General features: G+C 46.2%; 1 protein-coding gene across 2 annotated transcripts in view; it reads left to right on the forward strand.

Moving 5' to 3' along the window:
- The window catches only part of GMPR (guanosine monophosphate reductase), a 60278-nt gene extending 38769 nt beyond the window's left edge, over positions 1-21509 (forward strand). For both annotated transcript variants that reach the window (XM_066377113.1, XM_066377112.1), the window contains 3 exons: positions 13538-13580; positions 16386-16545; positions 21016-21509. In XM_066377113.1, the coding sequence (XP_066233210.1) occupies positions 13538-13580; positions 16386-16545; positions 21016-21196 (384 nt within the window). In that variant the 3' untranslated portion in view covers positions 21197-21509. The remainder of the gene's footprint in view (positions 1-13537; positions 13581-16385; positions 16546-21015) is intronic.
- Positions 21510-23193: the final 1684 nt, after the last annotated feature.

The raw sequence follows: 23193 nt of genomic DNA on the forward strand, positions 1-23193 counted from the left end.
GCCTTTATCATGTTGAGGTATGTTCCCTGTATTTCCACTTTGCTGAGAGTTTTGATCATAAATGGGTGCTGGATTTTATCAAATGCTTTTTCTGCATCTATTGATATTATCATGTAGTTTTTGTTCTTCCTTTTGTTTATGTGATGAATCACATTGATTGATTTGCGAATATTGTACCAGCCTTGCCTCCCCAGAATAAATCCCACTTGATCCTGGTGTATGATTTTTTTCATATATTGCTGGATCCGGTTTGCTAATATTTTGTTGAGAATTTTAGCATCTAAATTCATCAGGGATATTGGCCTATAATTTTCTTTCTTTGTGTTGTCTTTGCCTGCTTTTGCAATCAGAATTATGCTCGCCTCATAACAGCAGCTTGGAAGTCTTCCTTCCTCTTGAATTTTTTGAAATAGCTTGAGAAGGATAGGAGTTAGTTCTTCTTTGAATGTTTGGTAGAATTCGCCTGTGAAGCCATCTGGCCCAGGGCTTTTGTTTGTTGGGAGTATTTTGATAACTGTTTCGATCTCATTTGTTGTAATCGGTCTGTTTAGGTTTTCTGATTCTTCCAGATTGATTATTTTAAAATAATTTTTTATTAATGTTAATGGGGTGACATTAATAAATCAGGGTACATATATTCAAAGAAAACATGTCCAGGTTATCTTGTCATTCAATTACGTTGCATACCTGTCGCCCAGAGTCAGATTGTCCTCCATCACCCTCTATCTATCAATAGTTTTCTTTGTGCCCCTCACCCTTCCCCATCCCCTCTCCCTCCTTCCCTCCCACGTCCTCCCTCCCCCCACCCCTGGTAACCACCACACTCTTGTCCATGTCTCTTAGTCTCGTTTTTATGTCCCAGCAATGTATGAAATCATGTAGTTCTTGGTTTTTTCTGATTTACTTATTTCAGTCCATATAATGTTATCAAGTTCCCACCATTTTGTTGTAAATGATCCAGTGTCATCATTTCTTATGGCTGAGTAGTATTCCATAGTGTATATGTGCCACATCTTCTTTATCCAGTCTTCTATTGAAGGGCTCTTTGGTTGTTTCCATGTCTTGGCCACTGTGAACAATGCTGCAATGAACATGGGGCTACATGTGTCTTTACGTATCAATGTTTCTGAGTTTTGGGGGTATATACCCAGTAGAGGGATTGCTGGGTCATACGGTAGTTCTATTTTCAGTTTCTTTAGGAACCACCATACTTTCTTCCATAATGTTGTACTACTTTACAGTCCCACCAACAGTGAATGAGAGTTCCTTTTTCTCCACAGCCTCTCCAACACTTGCTATTACCTGTCTTGTTGATAATAGCTAATGTAACAGGTGTGAGGTGGTATCTTATTGTAGTTTTGATTTGCATTTCTCTAATAACTAATGAAGATGAGCATCTTTTCATATATCTGTTGGCCATTTGTATTTCTTCCTGGGAAAAGTGTCTGTTCATGTCCTCTTCCCACTTTTTTATTGGATTGTTTGTTTGTTGTTGAGTTTTATGAGTTCTTTGTAAATTTTGGATATTAGGCCCTTATCTGAGCTGTTGTTTGAAAATAAATTTCCCATTTAGTTGGCTGTCTGTTTATTTTGTTATCAGTTTCTCTTGCTGAGCAAAAACTTTTTAGTCTGATGTAGTCCCATTCATTTATCTTTGCCTTCACTTCTCTTGCCTTTGGAGTCAAATTCATAAAATGCTCTTTAAAACCCAGGTCCATGAGTTTAGTACCTATGTCTTCTTCTATGTACTTTATTGTTTCAGGTCTTATATTTAGGTCTTTGATCCATTTTGAATTAACTTTAGTACACAGGGACAAGCTGTAGTCGAGTTTCATTCTTTTGCATGTGGCTTTCCAGTTTTCCCAGCACCATTTGTTGAAGAGGCTTTCTTTTCTCCATTGTGTGTTGTTGGCCCCTTTATCAAAAATTATTTGACCATATATATGTGGTTTTATTTCTGGGCTTTCTATTCTGTTCCATTGGTCTGAATGTCTATTTTTCTGCCAATACCATGCTGTTTTGATTGTCGTGGTCCTATAATATAGTTTGAAGTCAGGTATTGTAATGCCCCCAGCTTCATTCTTTTTCCTTAGGATTGCTTTGGCTATTCGGGGTTTTTTATAGTTCCTAATAAACCAGATTGATTTTTGAAAGATGACATTTTTCAAGGAATTTGTCCATTTCACCTAGGTTGTCTAATTTTTTGGCATACAGTTCTTCATAGTATTTTCTTATAATCCTCTGTATTTCTGCTGTGTCCGTTGTTACTTTTCCACTCTCATTTCTATTATAACTTTATTTATTTGAGTCCTTTCTCTCTTTTTTTTTTTTGGTGAGTCTGGCTAAGGGTTCATCGATCTTGTTTACTTTTTCAAAAAACCAGCTCTTGGTTACATTGATCATTTGTATTTTTTTAGTCTCTATGTCATTTATTTCTGCTCTGATCTTTATTATTTCCTTCTTTCTACTTCCTCTAGGCTTTACTTGCTGTTCTTGTTCTAGTTCTTTTAGTTGCAGGATTAAGTTGTTTATTTGAGCTTTTTCTAGCTTTTTAAGGTATGCCTGTAATGCTATGAACTTCCCTCTCAGGACTGCTTTTGCTGTATCCCACAGATTTTGAGTTGTTGTATGCACATTTTTATGTTTCAAGGAAGTTTTTTATTTATTCCTTGATCTCAGTGTTGACCCAGTCATTGTTTAATAACATGCTGTTTAGTTTCCAAGTGTTGGAGTGTTTTTTAGTTTTCCTATTGTAGTTGATTTCTAGTTTCATGCCATTGTGGTCAGAGAAGATGCTTGATATGGTTTCAATCTTCTTAAATTTGTTGAGACTCGTTTTATACCCTAATATGTGGTTTGCTAGAAAATGTGCCATGAGCACTTGAAAAGAATGTATATTCTGCTGCTTTAGGGTAGAAGGTTCTGAAGATATCCATTAAATGCAGTTGATGTAGTGTATCCCGTAATTCTGTTGTTTCTTTGTTAATTTTATTTCTTGAGGATCTATCCATTTATGTTAGTCGAAAATTGAAATCCCCTACTATTATAATATTGCTGTTGATCCCTTCCTTTATGTCCATCAAAATCTGCTTTATATATTTAGTTGCTCCTATATTAAGTGCATATATATTTATAATGGTTATCTCTTCTTGTTGGATTGTTCCTTTCATCATTATGTAGTGACCTTCTTTATCCCTTACTATAGTTTTTGTTTTAAAGTCTATTTTGTCAGATATAAGTATTGCTACCCCAGCTTTTTTTTCATTTCCATTTGCATGAAATATTTTTTTCCATCCTTTTACTTTCAGTCTATGTGTATCTTTTGTTTTGAGGTGTGTCTCCTATAGACAGCATATGTACAGGTCCTGTTTTCTTTTCCATTCAGCTACCCTATGTTTTTTGATTGGATCATTTAATCCATTTACATTTAAGGTTATTGATATGTAGTTGTTTATTGCCATTTTATTCTTTAAAGTTATATTCCTCTTTTACTATATTCTTTTCCCCCTTTGTTCTGTTTACTACAGGCCCCTTAACATTTCTTTCAGCATTGGTTTTAATGAATTTCTTGAGGTATTTTTTTGTCTGGGAAGCTTCTTATTTTTCCTTCAATTGTAAACGACAGCCTTGCTAGATAATGAAGTCTTGGTTGTAGGCTCCTGTTCTGCATTACTTTGAATATGTCTTGCCATTCTCTTCTGGCCTCAAGTGTTTCTGTTGAGAAGTCGGATGTCATCCTTATGGGGGTTCCTTTGTAGGTGATAGCCTTTTTTTGTCTAGCAGCTTTTAATATTTACTCTTTATCTCTTATCTTTGGTATTTTAATTATGATGTGTTTTGGTGTAGATTTTTTTGGGTTTCTTTTTTTTTTTTTTTTTTTTTTTTTGTATTTTTCTGAAGCTGGAAACGGGGAGAGACAGTCAGACAGACTCCCGCATGCGCCTGACCGGGATCCACCCGGCATGCACACCAGGGGCGACGCTCTGCCCACCAGGGGGCGATGCTCTGCCCGTCCGGGGCGTCGCTCTGCCGCGACCAGAGCCACTCTAGCGCCTGGGGCAGAGGCCAAGGAGCCATCCCCAGCGCCCGGGCCATCTTTGCTCCAATGGAGCCTCGGCTGCGGGAGGGGAAGAGAGAGACAGAGAGGAAGGAGGGGGAGGTGGAGAAGCAAATGGGCGCTTCTCCTATGTGCCCTGGCTGGGAATCGAACCCGGGTCCCCCGCACGCCAGGCCGACGCTCTACCGCTGAGCCAACCGGCCAGGGCCTGGGTTTCTTTTTAATGGATTCTCTTTGCTTCTTGAACTTATGTGACTTTTTCCTGCATCAGTTTAGGGAAGTTTTCAGCTATGACAGTGATTCTCAACCTTTCTAATGCCGTGACCCTTTAATACAGTTCCTCATGTTGCAGTGACCCCAAACCAAAAAATAATTTTGGTGGCTACTTCATAACTGTAATCTTGCTACAGTTATGATTCGGAATGTAAATACCTGCCGATGGCTTTAGGCGACCCTGCCGGGGTCGCAACCCACAAGGTGAGAACCGCTGAGCTATGAGTTCATTCAACAAGGTCTCTAACCCTTGTTCTTTCTCTTCTTCAGGAACCCCTATGATGCGGATGTTGTTTCTTTTTAGGTTGTCACAGAGCTCTCTTAGAGTTTCCTCAGTTTTTTCTGTCTCTTTTCTTTTTGCTGCTCTGCTTCCGTGCTTTCACTTATCTTGTCCTCCAAGTCACTGATTCGATCCTCTGCTTCATCCAGCCTACTTTTAATTCCTTCCAATGTAGTCTTCATTTCTGATATTGTGTTTGTCATTTCTATCTGGTTCTTCTTCATAATTTCTGTGTCCTTTTTGATGCTTTCAATTTCTTTACTGAAATGTTCATTAAGTCCATCCATTGTAGATTTGAGATCTTTAAGCATTCTAAAAATCATTATTTTAGACTCTGTATCTGGTATGTTGATTACTTCTGATTCGTCCAAAACTTATCAGAGGATTTATCTTTTTTTATCTTATTTTTATTAATTTTAATGCAGTGACATTGATTAAATCAGGGTACATATGTTCCAAGAAAACATCTCCAGGTTATTTTGACATTTGATTATGTTGCATACCCCTCACCCAAAGTCAAATTGTCTTCTGTCACCTTCTATCTGGTTTTCTTTGTGCCCCTTCCCTCCCCCCACCCCCTCTTTCTCCTTCCTCGCCTTCTCCCCACCTCCCTCAGAGGATTTATCTTGTTGAAGCATATGACTTATGCTTCTCTGCCTACCCATTATTCTCTATGACTTGTAGGCTTCTTCCAGCTGTGATCTCCTTACCTAGTAGAGTCTCTTTGAAGTCTTGATTTGTTTGTTTTCTTCTCAGATTTCTTAACTCAGTGGTAGTCTTGTTTACCGATCTCAGCTGGGGGCTTATTTGAAGCTGTATCCAGGAATGTGGTGGGTGTAACCTGAAACTCTGAAGGCCCAATCTGCCAGCTTCTGTGGGAGGGGGTGCACGGTGTTTTCCCTTTTAGTAGGGGGAGGTGTATCTCAGATCTCCATGGACACCTGAGTTACTGCCCCTCCTCCCCACTTCCTGTTTTCAGCTGTGTCTTGTTGCTCTGATTGGAGCTGCAGAGCTTTCAGGAGGTGGGTCACTCTGAACCACTTTAGGCTTGTGCTTTGTTGAGGGTTCAACCCCTCCCCCAGCTATGGCTGCCTCCACACTGGATGAGTCAGCTTCTCAGGTCATCCCATGCATTCCTCTGCCTGTCACCATCTGTCTCTCTCTCCCCACTTTCCTTTTGGAAGACAAGCCAGCCCTCTCAGCTCACCTCGTTCCCAGGTCCCCAGGCAAGTGGCTGTGAGCAATATTCTCTGCTCTTCTCCTTGTAATGAGAGCCCTATATTATATACCTTGAATGGCTGCCATTTCCAAATCATTGGGGGCCAAATTAATAGTTTTTCTATGAACACATTCTAAGATCCCATACTGTGCCTTTCGAGAAATTTCACAGTTAGGGGACCATTTGTGGGAGGGGTGGACTGACTGGAAATCAGTTTGGGATCTTACTTGACACAGCACACTAGTTTGTAGCTTATTTCGGTTCCCTAAGTGTGGTGCCCAGACCAGCAGCATTAGTATCAACTGAGAACATGTTAGAAAGTTTGAGATCCCATCCATGCCTGAATCAGACGCTCAGGGCCCGGGTTGGGGGCTTAGTTAAAGAGTCATCCTGCTATGCCGAGCTGCAGGCACATACAAAAATCAACCAAGGAAAGCATAAATAAATAAGTAGAACAACAAATCAGTGTTTCTGTCTCTCAAAATCAATCAATCAAAAAAAAGAAAGAAACTGAGGAGGTGAGACCCAGGCAGGAATCTGTTTTAACAAGTCCTTCAAGTAATCCTTATGTGCTGTCAAGACTAAGAACCTGGCCTGGGCCGAGTGGCTCAGTGGTTAGCTAGCCCAATAAGCCAAGTTTGAGATTTTATACCCAGGCAGGGCACATGCAAGAAGGAACCAATGAATGCAAAATAAGTGAAACGACAAATTGATTTTTCTTTCTTTTTCTCTCTCTAATAAATTTAAAAAGTTTTAGGCCCTGGTCGGTTGGCTCAGTGGTAGAGCATCGGCCTGGCGTGCAAGAGTCCCAGGTTCGATTCCCGGCCAGGGCACACAGGAGAAGCGCCCATCTGCTTCTCCACCCCCCCACTCCTTCCTCTCTGTCTCTCTCTTCCTCTCCCGCAGCCAAGGCTCCATTGGAGCAAAGATGGCCCCGGTGCTGAGGATGGCTCTGTGGCCTCTGCCTCAGGCGCTAGAATGGCTTTGGATGTAACAGAGCGATGCCCCAGAGGGGCAGAGCATCACCCCCTGATGGGTGTGCGGGGTGGATCCCGGTCGGGCGCATGTGGGAGTCTGACTGCCTCCCCGTTTCCAGCTTCGGAAAAATGAAAAAGAAAAATAAAAGTTTTAGAAAGGAACTACTGGCTTCTACAGGTCATGCCAGGTCATTGTTCCAGGGTCAGGTCTCATCTGCTAACACCAGGGAGCATCTGAATTTGTCATTTAGGGACAATGACAGCTCAGGCTTGTGATGCTGGTGCTCTGAGGTTCTTAATTTTCCATTCATGGTGACAAATTTCCTAGATGAGGTTAGAAGTTTAATTTGTAGCCAAAAGATCAGATGACATTCACAGACTAATATGGGGTCTGTGCTCTGACTTCAGCTCATTCCTTCTAACCAGCTGGGTGTCTTGGGTTCAAAGCAGCCGTTTTCCCTTTGACTAACGGAATTTCACAAGCAGCCCCCCCTCCCCCCAGCAGTCCTAAACCCGCTGGAAACCTGTGGTATGTTTTGGATCCTGCCACTTTGTTCAGTTTCCTTCCAGCTGTCTCATTGTACACTTAAGTTGCTGAATTAGCATGTCCATGCCAGTGAAGTTCAGAAGGAAGCCACAGCATTGAGCCTGTTCAGCAGGTGCTTATGCCCAAGGGGCTGGGCTTGAATCAGGTTTCTGTATATTGTGGGCTATGTGGGCCTCTGAGAGGCAGAGGGCTGAAAAATTCAGGATGCCCCCTGTGTAGGTGAAGATGAAGGTGTGAACGGTTAATTTTGTCATCTGCTAGGGACATCACACAAAGGAGAGAATTTTAAGGTTGGAAACAGCTTTGGAGGAAGTAATGGCTGTCATTTATTGAACATCTACTATCTGCCAGTCATTAACGTACCTATAATATTTTTTATTTATTTTTGACAGAGTCAGAGAGAGGGACAGATAGGGACAGACAGACAGGAAGGGAGAGAGATGAGAAGCATCAGTTCCTCATTGTGGCACCTTAGTTCATTGATAGCTTTCTCATATGTGCCTTGACTGTGGGGGATAGGCAGGGGGGCTATAGCATATCGAGTGACCCCTTGCTCAACCCAGAAACCTTGGACTTCAAGCCAGCGACCTTTGGGCTCAAGCCAGAGACCATGCAGTCATGTCTATGATCCCACGCTCAAGCCAGCGACCCCGTGCTCAAGCTGATGAGCCCCTGTTCAAGCTGATGAGCCCACGCTCAAGCCAGAGACCTAGGGGTTTTGAACCTGGGTCCTCCGGGTCCCAGTCTGATGCTCTATCCACTGCTCCACCACCTGGTCAGGCCATCCATATAATCTTTATTCCTTGGAACAAACCAACAGGGTAGCTGTTACCTTTATTTGATAGGACCACTCTAGAGCAGTGGTCCCCAACCTTTTTTGGGCCACGGACCAGTTTAATGTCAGAAAATATTTTCACGGACCAGCCTTTAAGGTGGAATGGATAACTGTATCATGTGACCAAGACAAGCATCAAGAGTGAGTCTTAGACGGATGTAACAGAGGGAATCTGGTCATTTTTTAAAAATAAAACATCATTCAGACTTAAATATAAATAAGATGGAAATAATGTAAGTTATTTATTCTTTCTTTGCGGACTGGTACCAAATGGCCCACGGACTGGTACTGGTCCGCGGCCCAGGGGTTGGGGACCACTGCTATAGAGAAACAGTTGTGTGTGTGTGTATGTGTGTGTGTGTGTGTGTGTTTTGAGAGAGAGAAAGAGAGAGAAAAAGTTTTATTATAAGGTGTTGGTTCACATTATTATGGAGGGTGAGAAATCCCAAGATCTGCAAGATGACTTGATAAACTAGAGACGGCTGATGGTAGGGTTCTAGTCTAAGTCTGCAGACCTGAGACCAGGAAGAGCCAATGTTTCAGTTGGAATTAGGAGGCAGGGAAAAGCCCATTTCCCAATTCAGAGGCAGTCAGTTAGGAAAAATTCTCTCACTCCCAGAGGGTCAGCATTTTTGTTCCAATCAAGCCTTCAACTGATTAGATGGGGCCCACCCACATTAGGGAGGGCAGTCTGCGTTACTCAGTCTATTGATTCAAATGTTAAGCTTGTCCACAGACACCCCCACAGAAACATCCAGAATGATTTTTAACCAGATAACCAGGTACTCCGTGGCCCAGAGAAGTTGACACATACAGTTATCAGTCATACCAGGTGATAACACTGAGGCTTGGAGTTCTTAAGTAGCTTGTTCACACCACACTGCTGGAATGGGGCAGAGCCAGCACTCACCACAATCTGTTCTTCTCCAGCAGTCCACTTCCTTCCTTGACCGCTCTCATTAAAAAATGAGGAGATTCAAAGAGGGTGAGGGGCTTGCTGAAGTCACAAAGAAGGCAGGTTTCCACAGGATTCCAGGTCTGCTCGTTTTCCCACCACATTGCTCTGGGAGGCTTCAGCTTAACCTGCTCTGTGCCAAGCCCCTTCCCCCCAGAGTCCTCACACACGTCTTCCAGTGGAGAGTCAAGAATCGGCACTTGCTGAACCACTGGAAGGGGAGGGACTTAAACCAACAAGCAAAATGGCTTGGACTTAGTAGTGCTTCACAGGACCTAAAAAAAGTTCTATGACTAGGTTGTCTGGGATTACTATCGTCTGTTCTTTACTCAGTGCATTTTGTAAAGATCTGGAGAACATGCTTATCAAGTTTGAGGGAGCCTGACGTTGTGAGGGGCTATAATGAGAGAGGATGGGGCTCATTCAGTGCGGCCCCCAACCCCTCCTTCCCGACACTATCAGTACCCTCGTCCCCTCACTGACCTTCAGCAAAGGAGGAAAGGCTGATCAGCAAAGTACCTATAATTTTACTGATTTAATGTAGTACGTTAGGAATACCTCAACCTTTATTTAGAAAGACCCAAGTTAATTGTTTTTTTTCTTTTTTTTTTCTTTTTTTTTTTTTGTGACAGAGACAAAGGGAGACAGAGACGGACAGACAGGAAGGTAGAGAGATGAGAAGCATCAATTCTTCGTTGCAACACCTTAGTTGTTCATTGATTGCTTTCTCCTATGTTCCTTGACCAGGGGCTACAGCAGAGCAAGTGACCCCTTGCTCAAGCCAGGGGTCAAACTGCCTAAGTTAATTCTTTCAAATAATTTTTTGAGGCTTGAAAAATTCCCCAGCAAAAAAAGATTTAGCCTAGAAAAAGCTAGAAAATACAAATAAAGGTAAAGAAAATAAATATGACGAGAACTACCATCATCTTAAGATGATGTTTTGATAAGTATGCTTCTAGACATTTTTAGAGTTGACTTTTAACCAGGGTTCTAATCTTGTTCAGTTACTACAGCTGTGTGACCTTGGGCTGGTTACTCAACCTTTCTGTCCCCCCCCCCTCCAAAATATCAACTTCAGGTTCTTGTGGTGTTTTAACAGTTAAGTTTTTAGCAGTGCTGGCTTATAGTAGGTGCTTGAGTCAAATTTCCCTGCCTGCTCCATGCTTGCTTTTTACTACCCCTTATTTAGGGGTGAGCAATGATTTTTTTTAAGCAGAGGAGCGAGCTATGCTAACAGTTCACAGATCAGATTACCACTTGTGTGATGTGATGTCTTTTCTACTAAAATATGTTAACACTCTTGAAAAACTAAACAAGTATCCCTTTGAATATTTGCACCCTGTTTTTAGTACTTTTGCCATGGAAGCTAGCTAGCACTGCACATTTTTTTAAAAAACAAGTTTCCGGCAGTTTTGAATGGTTACATATGAAAGTCAGTGTCTTTTTTCGGTTGCAGGGGGTTGCCCCTACTGCTCTGTTTCCTGGAAACATGAAATCATGCTTTGAACAATTTTTGGAAATTCCCTGTAAGTGGGAGCAAGGGGTTGACTCCTGCGCCCTAAAGCATGATGTAAGGTTGTGTTGCACCGGGTTAAACAAGCAGTCTGGCTTGTTTGGTCGGCATTGTCTGTTTCCTAGTGCACGCCCAGACCAGGTGAGCAAATGAGTCTGTGAGTATGACTTCTTCTCCACATCACATCACAAGGTCTTCTTAACTGAACATCTCAGTCCATCCTGGGAGAAGAGCTCAGTGTCTCAGGGTCCCAGCAGCACAGGTCTTTTGAGTCAGGCCTCCTTACTGACCACAGTAATGTGGAACTTCAGGACCATACACAAGGCACCCTAGGAGTCACAGGCTACCGACTCACAGGCAAGTGGGAGCAAAAAACGTGAGGTGTCTGTATGTGTGCACGTGGGTGTTTAAAGTCAGATGTATCGGGGAGTTCTTTTAATAGGAGCATGAGTTTATTTTATTTATTTATTTATTTATTTATTTATTGTATTTTTCTGAAGTTGGAAATGAGGCAGTCAGACAGACTCCCGCATGCGCCCGAACGGGATCCACTTGGCATGCCCACCAGGGGGCGATGCTCTGCCCGTCTGGGGCGTCGCTCTGTTGCAACCAGAGCCATTCCAGCGCCCGAGGCAGAGGCCACGGAGCCATCCTCAGTGCCCAGGCCAACTTTGCTCCAATGGAGCCTCGGCTGCGGGAGGGGAAGAGAGAGACAGAGAGGAAGGAGAGGGGGGGGGGGAGAAGCAGATGGACGCCTCTCCTGTGTGCCCTGGCCGGGAATCGAACCCGGGACTCCTGCATGCCAGGCCGACGCTCTACCACTGAACCAACCCGCTAGGGCCTATTTATTTTTTTTAAGTGAGAAGAAGGGAGATAGACTCCCACATGCAACTCAACTGGGATCCACCTGCAACTCCATTCTGGGCTGATGCTCTAATCAACTGAGCTGTCCTCAGTGCCTGAGGCTGATGCTTCCAACTGAGCTGTCCCCATTGCCCAGGGCCGATGCTCGAACCAATCAAGCTACTGGCTGCAGGAGGAGAAGAGGGAGATGGAGGAGGAGAGAAGTGGATGGTCACTTCTCCTGTACCCTGACTGAGTCTAGATAGAACCTGGGATGTCTGTACGCCAGGCTAGTGCTCTATCCACTGAGCCAACTGGCCAGGGCCTATGTAATCTTTTGAGGTTATAAGTTTGAAAAACCCTATTGTATAGAGCTGGTTTAGATAAAGGATGTAAATCAATTTAAAAATAATTTTCAGGAGATGTGAAGGGAACATGGGTTGCACCTTTTGAAAGAGAAACTGAACATTCTGGAGCTTTGCAGCACTAACTTGTCAGTTAGTCCCCATGAAAACATATAGGGCCTGTGGCGCTCGGGGTTGGCAAGATGTGACACAGCCCAAACTCAGTCTGGGTCTTGGAGAAACACCACGGTCTCAGAAGGAAGTGCCTGTTCCCAGCAGGTGAGACCCAGCTTTGGAGCAGCCAGACAAGCACTGGGCAGAACATGGAAAACACAGGCCACCCAGACCATGGAAAACACAGGCCCTTATATGTCTTCATGGGGAGGGCTTTGGCCACACACCTTCAATAGAGAGGCTGCCTCTGAAATAAGCATCCCTCACTAGCCTGTGGTCCTCTGCGGGTCAGAGAAGCCACATGTGAAGAACACACTTGACTGAGGAAATACTTCCAGTCAGTAAATACTCAGAGATGGAAAAGATCAAGTCTTCATTCCTCCCTTTTGCTCAGAACTGCAAAGAAGTCATGACACAGTTTAGTTCTAGATCCTGGAGTGACAGACCTAAATAGCGAACAGAAAAGAAGGATTGAGTCATAGAGACCCCATGTCCTCAGTTGGAGACACTATTTGGAAAGTGGTTCCAGTTCTGCATAGACACCTTCCAACTCCAAAGGTGCACACCTTCCTGCCACAAGGTGGTCTGGGTGGCCTGTGTTTTCCATGTTCTGCCCAGTGCTTGTCTGGCTGCTCCAAAGCTGGGTCTCACCTGCTAGGAACAGGCACTTCCTTCTGAGACCTTGGTGCTTCTCCCAGACTGAGTTTGGGCTGTGTCACATCTTGCCAACCCTGAGTGCCGGCCCTGACTGCCCAGTGTCTTTGCTTCCATGCCTCACCCTGTGGGGTCTGGGTGCTGCTCCAGGCCTCCCTCCGTGCCCCTTCCTCCCATCCCATTGCCTTTTTGGACCTCACCCAGGCCACACTGCGAAGCACAGGGAGCCTGGCTCCTTTGTGCCTCTGTGTTTGTAACGCAGCATGGGGCGGGGGCTTTGTCTCCTGGAAACCGGGTACTGTGTTGCTGGTGTTTAAACATGACCCCCACAGTGGAGCTGTATTGGGCAGCCCAAGAGAACAGACTGGCCTGCTAGGCACGTAGGCAGCCCAGGTGGGTAGAGTGGTGTCAGGTATGCAGGTTTGACCAAGGTAACTGGGTACATTACATGAAGGTGAATTAGAAACACATGGAGTGGCTGGAAATAAAAAAGAATGGACTGAGTGTCCTTTCTGGCTCTTAAAATAATTCAGGCCTTGTACTAAATAAATCTCACTGCTCACCAGGCAGCAGGGAGAGGTGCTACTAAATGCCAATGAACTTGGAGGGCAACTGGCTAGGCGGATGGTGTAAGGGCCCGAGGAGGATGAGGTCAGAGCCCCTCACATGCTCAGCAGCTTTCCAGGCAGTGGGTGGGGCTGGGGTGGAAGGTGTCCTGTTGAGAGAAGTGTTGATCTTGGGCTTTGAGGGTTGTGTACTTGACTGGGGGGTGGGGATCAGGGAGAATCAACTCCCAATCACCCCAGGGGAGAGGGACAGTCTGGATGAGCTCCCACTGACATCCTCTGTGCTGTTTCTCTTTGAAGGATGGAGGCTGCACATGTCCAGGAGATGTCGCCAAAGCCTTTGGTAAGGAGAATGGAGGGAGAGGGAGCTCCCTGCGGCTGTGCGCTGGCTGTGCGGTGGGGTTGGGAATGGGGTGGGATCTGAACGAGGGAGTGAAACTGGTAGGGATGCTCTGGGCCAGTCCTGAATGTCCTCTCCCTGGATTTCGCACCCAGCTGGACCACATTGCGGCATCAATTTCATTCTGGCTTGTGGAAAGCAGGCCAAGTACCCAGGGATAGATGCAAGAATGACATTCTGCAAGCGGGTGAAGTCATGGCTCAGAAGTCAAGGCTGAGCAGGCCCAGGGCACCTGTGGAATAGGACAGTACCAAGTTCGAATACGTGGGAACTTCAAGGAGGGTTTTTGGGGAAACCCATCGGAGGGCTGGCTTCTCAGCAGCAGTTTCTTTCTGGAGGCTGAGGAGCCCTCTCCCTACTAGAGAGCAGCAGTGTCCATCTGTGAGCAAGTGGGGCTGGCACCTGGGGTGAAGGAGGGTGGTTCCGGGAAGGAGGTGGTTCTGGGTTTTTCTTGGAAAAGCACTTGGAAGTCCAGCATCTCAACAAGCTGTGTCTGCCAGTTAACCTTTGTAAATTTCATTCAGAAGTCAGAGCTGACTGCACAGCTGGACCCTCCAAAGGGAGAAGTGGGAGCTGGTATTGGCAGGAGGCAGACCGAGACTTCCATGTCCCCGCCTTCTTTTCCTGACCCCAGGGCCACATTTGCTGTTGATTTTTTTTTTCTGTGAAGGAAAACTTTCTGTCTTAGGAATGCCAGAGGCTCCTCCCCTCCTCTGTATTCTGTGATTCTTCTGTGAGTTCCTTCAGCACTGGTCAGAGTTCATCCCATAGATTGTCTTAGGCTGGCAGTGCCTCCCTCTTTTAAAACACCGATAGTTCAGTGATAGTGACACTGGTAGTGACAAAGGGAAACATAGGGCAGTATTCTCAGCAGCAGGGTCTGTGGCAGCCCTGGAGAATGGCCAGGGGACCAGGCTCCAAGAGATAAATGACAAAGTCAGGGTCCTCCACTCAGGCAGAGCACGGAGAAGGTGGGACTCCTGTTCCCGTGCACTCAGACCCTGATGATAGGGCGGTGGCGAAGGACATTTTTACTGTTGATTTTTTTTTATTTTATTTTTTTAGAAGTCTTTTGGGTTCTTTTTCTTTTCTTTTTTTTTTTTATTCATTTTTAGAGAGGAGAGGGAGAGACAGAGAGGAGAGACAAAGAGAGAGAAGGGGGGGAGGAGCTGGAAGCATCAACTCCCATATGTGCCTTGACCAGGCAAGCCCAGGGTTTCGAACCGGCGACCTCAGCATTTCCAGGTCGACGCTTTATCCTCTGCGCCACCACAGGTCAGGCACTGTTGATTTTTGAGCTGCGTCTTAATACTAACAGGTGAGGTGTTCCACCTTGGGCTCCCTGCTCAGAGTGGGAGCTGAGTTCACTTTAAAGTGATTGGTCCTAAAGAAGGAGCCTCGTAGATAACGGATCTGGGTGATGTCCCTGGTGTCTTTTCCTCGTCCACACTCCTTCCAGTGTCACAAGAAATGAGTGAGCGTGAGAGAGAGGGACCGTGTCGGGGAAAAAGCTGGTTAAGAAAGGACATGAGAGTGTTCAGAAATGAAAATAAATAGAAGCCAATTCAAGGCATCCTTTGAGTGGCTCTGTGCTCTGTGTTCCTGCTGATTACATCTGCCCCCAGGGTGGTGGTCATCAGGAGGCTGGCTGGACACCGGTTTTCTTTGCCCCTTATAATCATGGCATGAGGGCCAGGGAGCCAGCATTTGTGTTACGGACCCTGCAAGGAACGGCTTTCAAAGCTTGTGGCCAAGTGGAAAAGTCCTGTGGTGCCTGCTTGGTGCACAGCCTGCCTTTCTGTGATGCTGAGCAGAGAGACTGTGCCGCCTCACCTCCCAACCCCGACCTCACCCCAAAGTCCTCTTAAAACAACTAGATGGAAGAGGTCAAAGCCACTTGTCAGGGATTCCTATGCTTGCTCCTCCTTGTCCTTCATCCTGATTACTTAATACATCTGTACCCTGGTATCTTCTGTCCTCAGTGTAAACCCTCAATGAGGCTTACCCAGGAGGAGCGGTTGTAGCAGTTTATTACACTTTGTAGCAGTCAGTGGAGAGCTTCTAGGTACAATTATCCATGGACAGGGTGGGGAATGGGGACTGTTTCTATTTCTTCCACATACACCTTTTTCTTTCTTGACAGCTAGTCATTCTGCATCTCTCATGTTCCATGTACTGTGACAAACCCTGGGGACACAGCAGCGAGCCAGCCCTGCTGTTCCAGCTGCTCCTGGTCCTATTCCAACATAGCCTACAAAGGCAACTTCAATACCCCAGTCTCCTCTGTGCCTTGTCTGGAAGTTTCATGTCATATGCTCATTAGTGTGGGATATTATTTAATCTGGAAGTCAAATGTTTTTCAGAACAGAGGTGGGGTAGAGTTTTACACACACACACACCCCTCTATTATCTCCTTTATGCCCAGTCTCTAGTATAGGAAGGTCTGTCTGTTCTGAGGTCTTTTCATGATCTACACAAACAGGGTGAGAGTAACTTAAGGTAAACCAGATGCCTGGTGTGGACATTGTAGAAGAGTTACTCGCATTAAGTATTAGATTGGACAGCATGCAGTGTAAAGTTCAGTTCTGTTGTTAATGTGTCTCTGATTTTAAAAAAGTTAGACCTTGGGAAGGTAGTCATTATTAATTACTAAGGAGTAGGTTGTGATAGCACTTAGGTCTTTCCAGAGCCAGATTTCTCTGAGCTCTTTCCTTTGCTGCTTCCCTTTGTCCCCCGACTGGCGTTTAGGAGCTGGAGCAGATTTCGTCATGCTGGGAGGCATGTTTTCGGGCCACACCGAGTGTGCTGGTGAGGTGATTGAGAGGAACGGGCAGAAGCTCAAGCTCTTCTACGGGATGAGCTCCGAAACAGCGATGAAGAAGCACGCGGGAGGCGTGGCCGAGTACCGGTGAGGGGCGGAGTCGCAGCTTTTCATTGGTGGACTCACATTTCCCCGCTGCTTACAGAAATGGGGTAGAAACTGGTCTCAGAGAACACCAGTTCTGTTTATAGTAAAGCATCATGGGAAGGGGCTAGAAAACCTATTTTGGTCTTTTTAAATCACTATATATATATATTATATATATATATTTTTTGTATTTTTCTGAAGCTGGAAACGGGGAGAGACAGTCAGACTCCCGCATGTGCCCTACCGGGATCCACCCGGCACGCCCACCAGGGGGCGACGCTCTGCCCACCAGGGGGCGATGCTCTGCCGCCACCAGAGTCACTCTAGCCCCTGGGGCAGAGGCCAAGGAGCCATCCCCAGCGCTCGGGCCATCTTTGCTCCAATGGAGCCTTGGCTGCAGGAGGGGAAGAGAGAGACAGAGAGGAAGGAGGGAGGGGGGTGGAGAAGTAAATGGGCGCTTCTCCTATGTGCCCTGGCTGGGAATCGAACCAGGGTCCCCCGCACGCCAGGCTGATGCTCTACTGCTGAGCCAACCGGCCAGGGCCAAATCACTATATTTTTTTACCCAACTAGTATTTGTAGTGTTTGGGGTCTTCCAAAGGCAGTGAGAGTGGAAATGTTTTGGGATGGTTGGAAATGTTTGGGAATGGTTGGACATATGACTAGGGGTACGTGTGAGTAGGTATGACTCCTGCGCAGCCAAGTCCTGGAGGTGACACTCCAGACTGCCAAAGGGTAGGCAGTAAGATTACTGCCTTGTCCTTCGGATAGAGCCTTTGCTGAACTATCCCAGCGACCACTGATGTCTGGCCTGGTGTGAATTCAGGCTGCAAGAGTTGGGCTGAAGAATGGGTCTCTCATTGCATATGAAACAGGTGTGGTCGCGATGATCCCATGGAAGTAGGCCTTTCTTGAAGAAAATGGGTTCACCTACGGAAGCTCGCTCAGTACTCTCACTTGCTTCCAGGCCCTGACAGAACAGGCAGCATTTTTAGCAATTAAACTGTCACTCATTGCAAAAGGGATACTCACTCCAGTTTTGCTTTCCTTTTTTTCTTTTCTCTTTTTTTTCTCCTTACTTTCCTTTCCTTTTCCTTTCTTTTTTTCTTTTTTAAAATCCATGATCCCAAAAGATTACCTGGCCTTTATTTCACTTCCATTTTATTTTTAATTAAATTTATTGGGGTGACATTGGTTAATAAAATTATAGAGGTTTCAACTGTACAAATCACTTTCATTTTAATTGTCTGCATGTGGTTTTTTTTGTTTGTTTGTTTTTTTTGTATATTTTTCTGAAGCTGGAAACGGGGAGAGACAGTCAGACAGACTTCCGCATGTGCCCGACCGGGATCCACCCGGCACGCCCACCAGGAGGCGACGCTCTGCCCACCAGGGGGCGATGCTCTGCCCCTCTGTGGCGTCGCTCTGCCGTGGCGACCAGAGCCACTCTAGCGCCTGGGGCAGAGGCCAAGGAGCCATCCCCAGCGCCCGAGCCATCTTTGCTCCAATGGAGCCTCGCTGCAGGAGGGGAAGAGAGAGACAGAGAGGAAGGAGAGGGGGAGGAGTGGAGAAGCAGATGGGCGCTTCTCCTGTGTGCCCTGGCCGGGAATCGAACCCAGGACCTCTGCACGCCAGGCCGATGCTCTACCACTGAGCCAACCGACCAGGGCCTGTCTGCATGTGTTTTAAGAACCTTATGGCAGAATATATCCTCTATCTTCCCCTGCTCCAGAGTCTGCTATTACTTCTCATTGGCATTAGTGCTAACAAAGGGGACAGGATGGAAGGTCTTGTATCTGTCTTCAGAAGGAAGTCCTCTGTGAGAGGGCTGATTGCCTTTCTCCAGGAAGCCTCAGGCACTGGGATGGAAACCCAAACCCTCCATGGCTGAATCCCCATTTCATCATTTTTTTCATGCCTAATAGCTTATTGTAAGGACATAAGATTCAGATGCATTCTATAAGGTTCAAACCAATGTAGAGGTAAACAATCAGTACTCCTGAGACTTAACAGGCAGGAGGGTGGTGTGGGGCACTCTCCCAGAGTTGTTCTTGAGTGCAGCACTGGGGGACTTCTGTCCTCATTCTCCTTAGTCTTTTCTTTTGGGGGGACCTCAATAAAGATGATGTTATAGTATGGGGAAGGCGGGGGGAGGAAGGGGAGTACATTTATACCATCACCCCGGCAACTTCAGACATTCAGACCAAGAGAGCATTCCTTCCCATGAAGCCTAAGAAGGACGTCTTTCTCCAGGGTAACTGATGGAGGAGGTCGCCAGGTTTGTCGGGGGAGGAGGAGCTGGGTAATTATTGCTTCAGTGCAAACCTGGACCTCTGGCCAAAAAGCCCCATGCTTGCCCTGGCCGGATGGCTTGGTTAGTTAGAATATCGACCAGAAGCATAGAGGTTATTGGTTCGATCCCCAGTCAGGGCACATACAGGTACAGATCGATATTCCTCTCTCTCTTTTACTCCCTTCCTTTATTAAAGTCAATTTTTAAAAAAAGCCCCGTGTTTTAACAGCAACCATTGTCACCATCCCAGTGTGGTACAGGGTGTTAGGTACTGGTGGGTAAGTGGCACCGCTGTGATCACTCTAGTGGCAGTAGCTGCTTTTCCTGAGTACATTTTTTTGCCCTCTACCTGTCCTATCTGTCCTGAGACAAGCAGATAGGGAAGTCCAGACCAGGCTCTGGCACAGACAGAAGCCAAGGGGTCAAAAGAGAAATCATCAGAACCTTAATCCAAAGGCAGACTGAGACCTGCAGGCTGTATCTGTTCTCTCTCTCCCTCCCTCATTCCTTTCTTCCCTTTCCCTGGCTGTTTGCAGCCTCATCAACATTATCTCCTCACAGAAATAGTTCTCCTATATGACATTACGTTTAATTAAGATAGAGTTATTTATGCTTGCTAGTTCCTACCCAGTCATTAACTATTTATTTACTTCTCACGCTGTCCTTGGGAGATAGATCAAAGTACCTTTGTTTTACAGATGAGAAGACTTGAGCATCAACAGTAAATGACTTGCAAGAGGTGTGTGGTCACCAGTTAGAGAAGCAATGATGAGAATCTGGATAATTTCCAGTAAGCCCCAGGGAGGCGCTAACCTCGGCCTTGAGAAAACGAAATGGCAGTCATGGCAGGCACATGTGCACAGATGTGGTCTCTGGTCACAGAGTGTGGTGACATGGGTCATCTTGTGTGTGACCGGTGACTTGCTTCATGATCTTGGTGCTCTAAGCCAGCTGCCAGGCTGGCCCTTGGTCTGGTGGATTTCACCCAGGGGGAGTCTTGCATGTGTAGATTTCAGTGTACAAGAGTTAATACCTTTTGAAACACTAGGTAATAAATTTCTAATCAAGAGATACTTTTTAACCTGTTGAAGAGACCAGCTAGAGAAGGTTCCAGTAACAGTTTGGTTAATTGTCACAATTTCCAGATTGGCCCTTAGATCAAGGCTCAGTTTTACACAGACTTGAGATTTCCCTGTGATGTTTCTCTAAAAGCAGGTCTGCACTGTGACTCCCTTGTGCAGTAAGGAGACCTGACTTGTGGCATCAGTGTCACTTGGTGGCCTTGTGAAGACTCAGCAAGGCCAGTTAGATATTGTTTAGTGTTTGTACCATATGCTAGACCGTAATTTCTAAATGTTCCTGGAAACAGGAAGAATGCTGACCAAAGATTGTCTCAGGTGCTAACAGTCCTTAGTGCTCCTCTGGTTCCACATGGCTGGGACCTTACCCACAGCCAGGAAGACAGGTATAGTGACTGGTGTGAGTGCAGGGAGTGAGCTGGGTGAATGTACCCAGCAAAAGGCCCCCCCAAAAGACAGGTTGTTAGAGGGGATTTGCTGGGGGAGGTTCCTATGTAACCTGGTAGGGCTTGAGTTCATTTTATTGGTATCCTCCTCCTCCTCTTAATTGTCCCCTTTGAAGACACTTGGCGTCTGACCTGGCATGCAGGAGGGCACAGCTCCAGGCTTTTTCTGTTGTGGGCCAGGGAGGGCAGGCAGAGGGACAGTGGCAGGGCTTGTTCTACAGGGGACCCTCCAGGTCTGCTCTCCGATCTCTGGGCTGTTGGGCTCTGGGTCGGTGGGAGGTTGGAGGCTGGTGTACACAGGTGGAGTGGAGAGGAAGTTAGTTTCTGTAGTGGCAGAGCAGAGGCAGCTGCTGAGAGGGTGCCACTCTGCAGGGAGTGTGGGTCTACCTCCTGCGCTACTGGACACTCCTTGCCCTGCTGCTCTTGAGTAGCCAGCAGTGAGATCATGCGTTCTGGGCAGGAGGACTGAGTTCATTTGAGTTGCTGGCGTGGTCAGCTTGGCATTTGTAGCAGTGTTGGAGTGGGGTCAGGCTGGTATTTAGCTCCCTGAGGGATCTGAGGCTGGTTAAGGTGCTAAAGCTGGGGATAGTTCTGGCTGGAAATTATCCTTAAAGACAACCCAGTTAGAAGGAGCACTTTCTTTCTCTTCCAGAGCCTCTGAGGGCAAGACTGTGGAAGTGCCTTACAAAGGGGACGTAGAAAACACGATCCGGGATATTCTTGGTGGACTGAGGTCGACCTGCACCTATGTGGGGGCCACCAAGCTCAAAGAGCTCAGCAAGAGGACGACGTTCATCCGGGTGACCCAGCAGCAGAACACGGTGTTCAGCTAACTGGGGCGGGGGTGCCAGTCCTGCTCGTGGAAGCTTCCACACACAGCTGCTTTCACATCTTCCTCCTGTTAGTCAGTACTTTCAGCTGCTCCTGAATGGTGGCATGATTCCCCCTTCACCCCTCTGGCTGCCTGGAGGCTCTGGGGTGCCCCCTCTTGCCTTTTGGGGTGCCCGGAAGTAGAGCACTAAGGGGCAGTGGTCAGAGCCCAGCTGCCCGGAACTCATAACCTCATTGTTGAAACTAACACTCGTATCTTTTTCTTTCTTTTTAAAAAGAAAATGGTTTCACTTTAATATAGTGCTGTTACCTTAAGATTTACTTGAGTCCTGGAGTTTGCATTTTTAGGAACCAAGTTGTGGGGAAAGCTAGTGGTTTTCAACCTCCTCCATGCTCGTGGCTCTAGGTCCAGGCACTTTGACTGGGGGGAGCATGGGGGTTCCTCAGAGTAACTGGTATCACCTCCCTCCGGCTGGTGTTGGCTGGAAAAGAACAAAGGCACAAAAGGACAGACTTGAATTGATTTCCCGCAGCTACCTTCCAGGTGTGGAGGTGTGTTTGCACCATCTTTGTTGCAGGTGCCTTTTAGGAACGGGAGGGTCGTCTGTCCCTGCCAGGCTGCTGCTCCTTCCGGGAGCTATCCCCATCACTGTCCTGGTTTTTCACTTAGTTTTGTTTCTTCCATCTCTTCCCCTTCCTTCCTAAGCCCTGACCATGCCAGGCTGGCCTCTCTCTCAAAGACATTACACATTAGTTTGAAATACCACAGGATGTTTTATGGAAAGGTTATCCACCAAAAAAACTAGCAGGCAAAGTCCCACTGAGAAAGCACAAAAACTTTGAAAAGTGACTTCCTGAAAGCATTGGTTCAAAATAGGAGTGAGAACCGTTCCCTTGCGGTGATGAACCCTTTGAAGGAAGGACCACACAGTACTCCTGGATAATGGTGAACTCACTGGTAACATTGGTGTCTTCTTGGAGAAGGACCGTGGCTTTGGCAAGATCCCTGTAGCAGTCCACTGTGGCTCCTGCTTAAACAGTGAACATGGATGGATGAATGACAGCTGGCCACTCTTTGAAGCATTTATTGAGTAATAGGGCTGGAAAGTGTATGCAGTTCAGGATGTTTTACTTGATTACTTCTAAGGAAGCAGGCACAGGAATAAGTTTTTCTCTAAAAAGGCAAGCGACGGTCCTGGAATAAGGAAGGGCCACATGGTCCTGCTGTATGAGGGCGAATTAACTGCCTGAGGACACTATATGAAGACTCCAGCCAAACCATCACATACTGCTGGGAATTAGAGGTCTAGCCTTAGTCTTATAAGAAAACCTTTAAAGATCCAGAAACTTGAACTCCATTGTAGCACTTTTCCTCTGAAATCCACTAAGAATAATTCTCATATGTGTAGAAACATGAAGGCTACACCTTTGAGTTCTGAGGGCCAAGAGAATGTTTGATACAGAGCAAGATGAGGGGCGGTTCTGCAGGCACCCCGCATCTTCTCTCTGTGGCTGGCGTGAGATCTGTCCCCATGCTGTTCCTGTGGGAGGCGTGTTTGACTTAAGCCCTTACATTTTTAAAGTTTCTTTATTGCAAAATAAGGGAGAGAGGCAAGGAAAGGAAGACGTAAAGGAATCCGTTTGAATGCACTGACTAGTCAGTAGTAAGGGACTGTAGACAGTGTCCCCGCTTAGCCTTGGCTCCTGTACTACACTCAGTGTTCAGGGAAGGGGACACGCAGCCACAGTGGCTCCTTTGGGCGGTCCTCTGCAGTGCTGTCTCCCTGCATTACCTGTGTTGTGGAAAGGCTTTGCACTCTCTGGTTTCACAAATCACCAAAGACACATACCCCTTGCTCATCCGTCTTTTAGGGAGGTGATAACTGAGTTACTGAAAAAGCCACAAACTCTTCTGGATCATGTTGAAGCTGAAGCTTCACAAAGAGCAGCCCTTCTGAGGCTCCAACACCCCGGTCCGTAGCCGATTTCCTCTCTGACT

Source organism: Saccopteryx leptura, chromosome 3, assembly GCF_036850995.1.
Source record: "Saccopteryx leptura isolate mSacLep1 chromosome 3, mSacLep1_pri_phased_curated, whole genome shotgun sequence".
NCBI classification, from domain to species: Eukaryota; Metazoa; Chordata; class Mammalia; order Chiroptera; family Emballonuridae; genus Saccopteryx; species Saccopteryx leptura.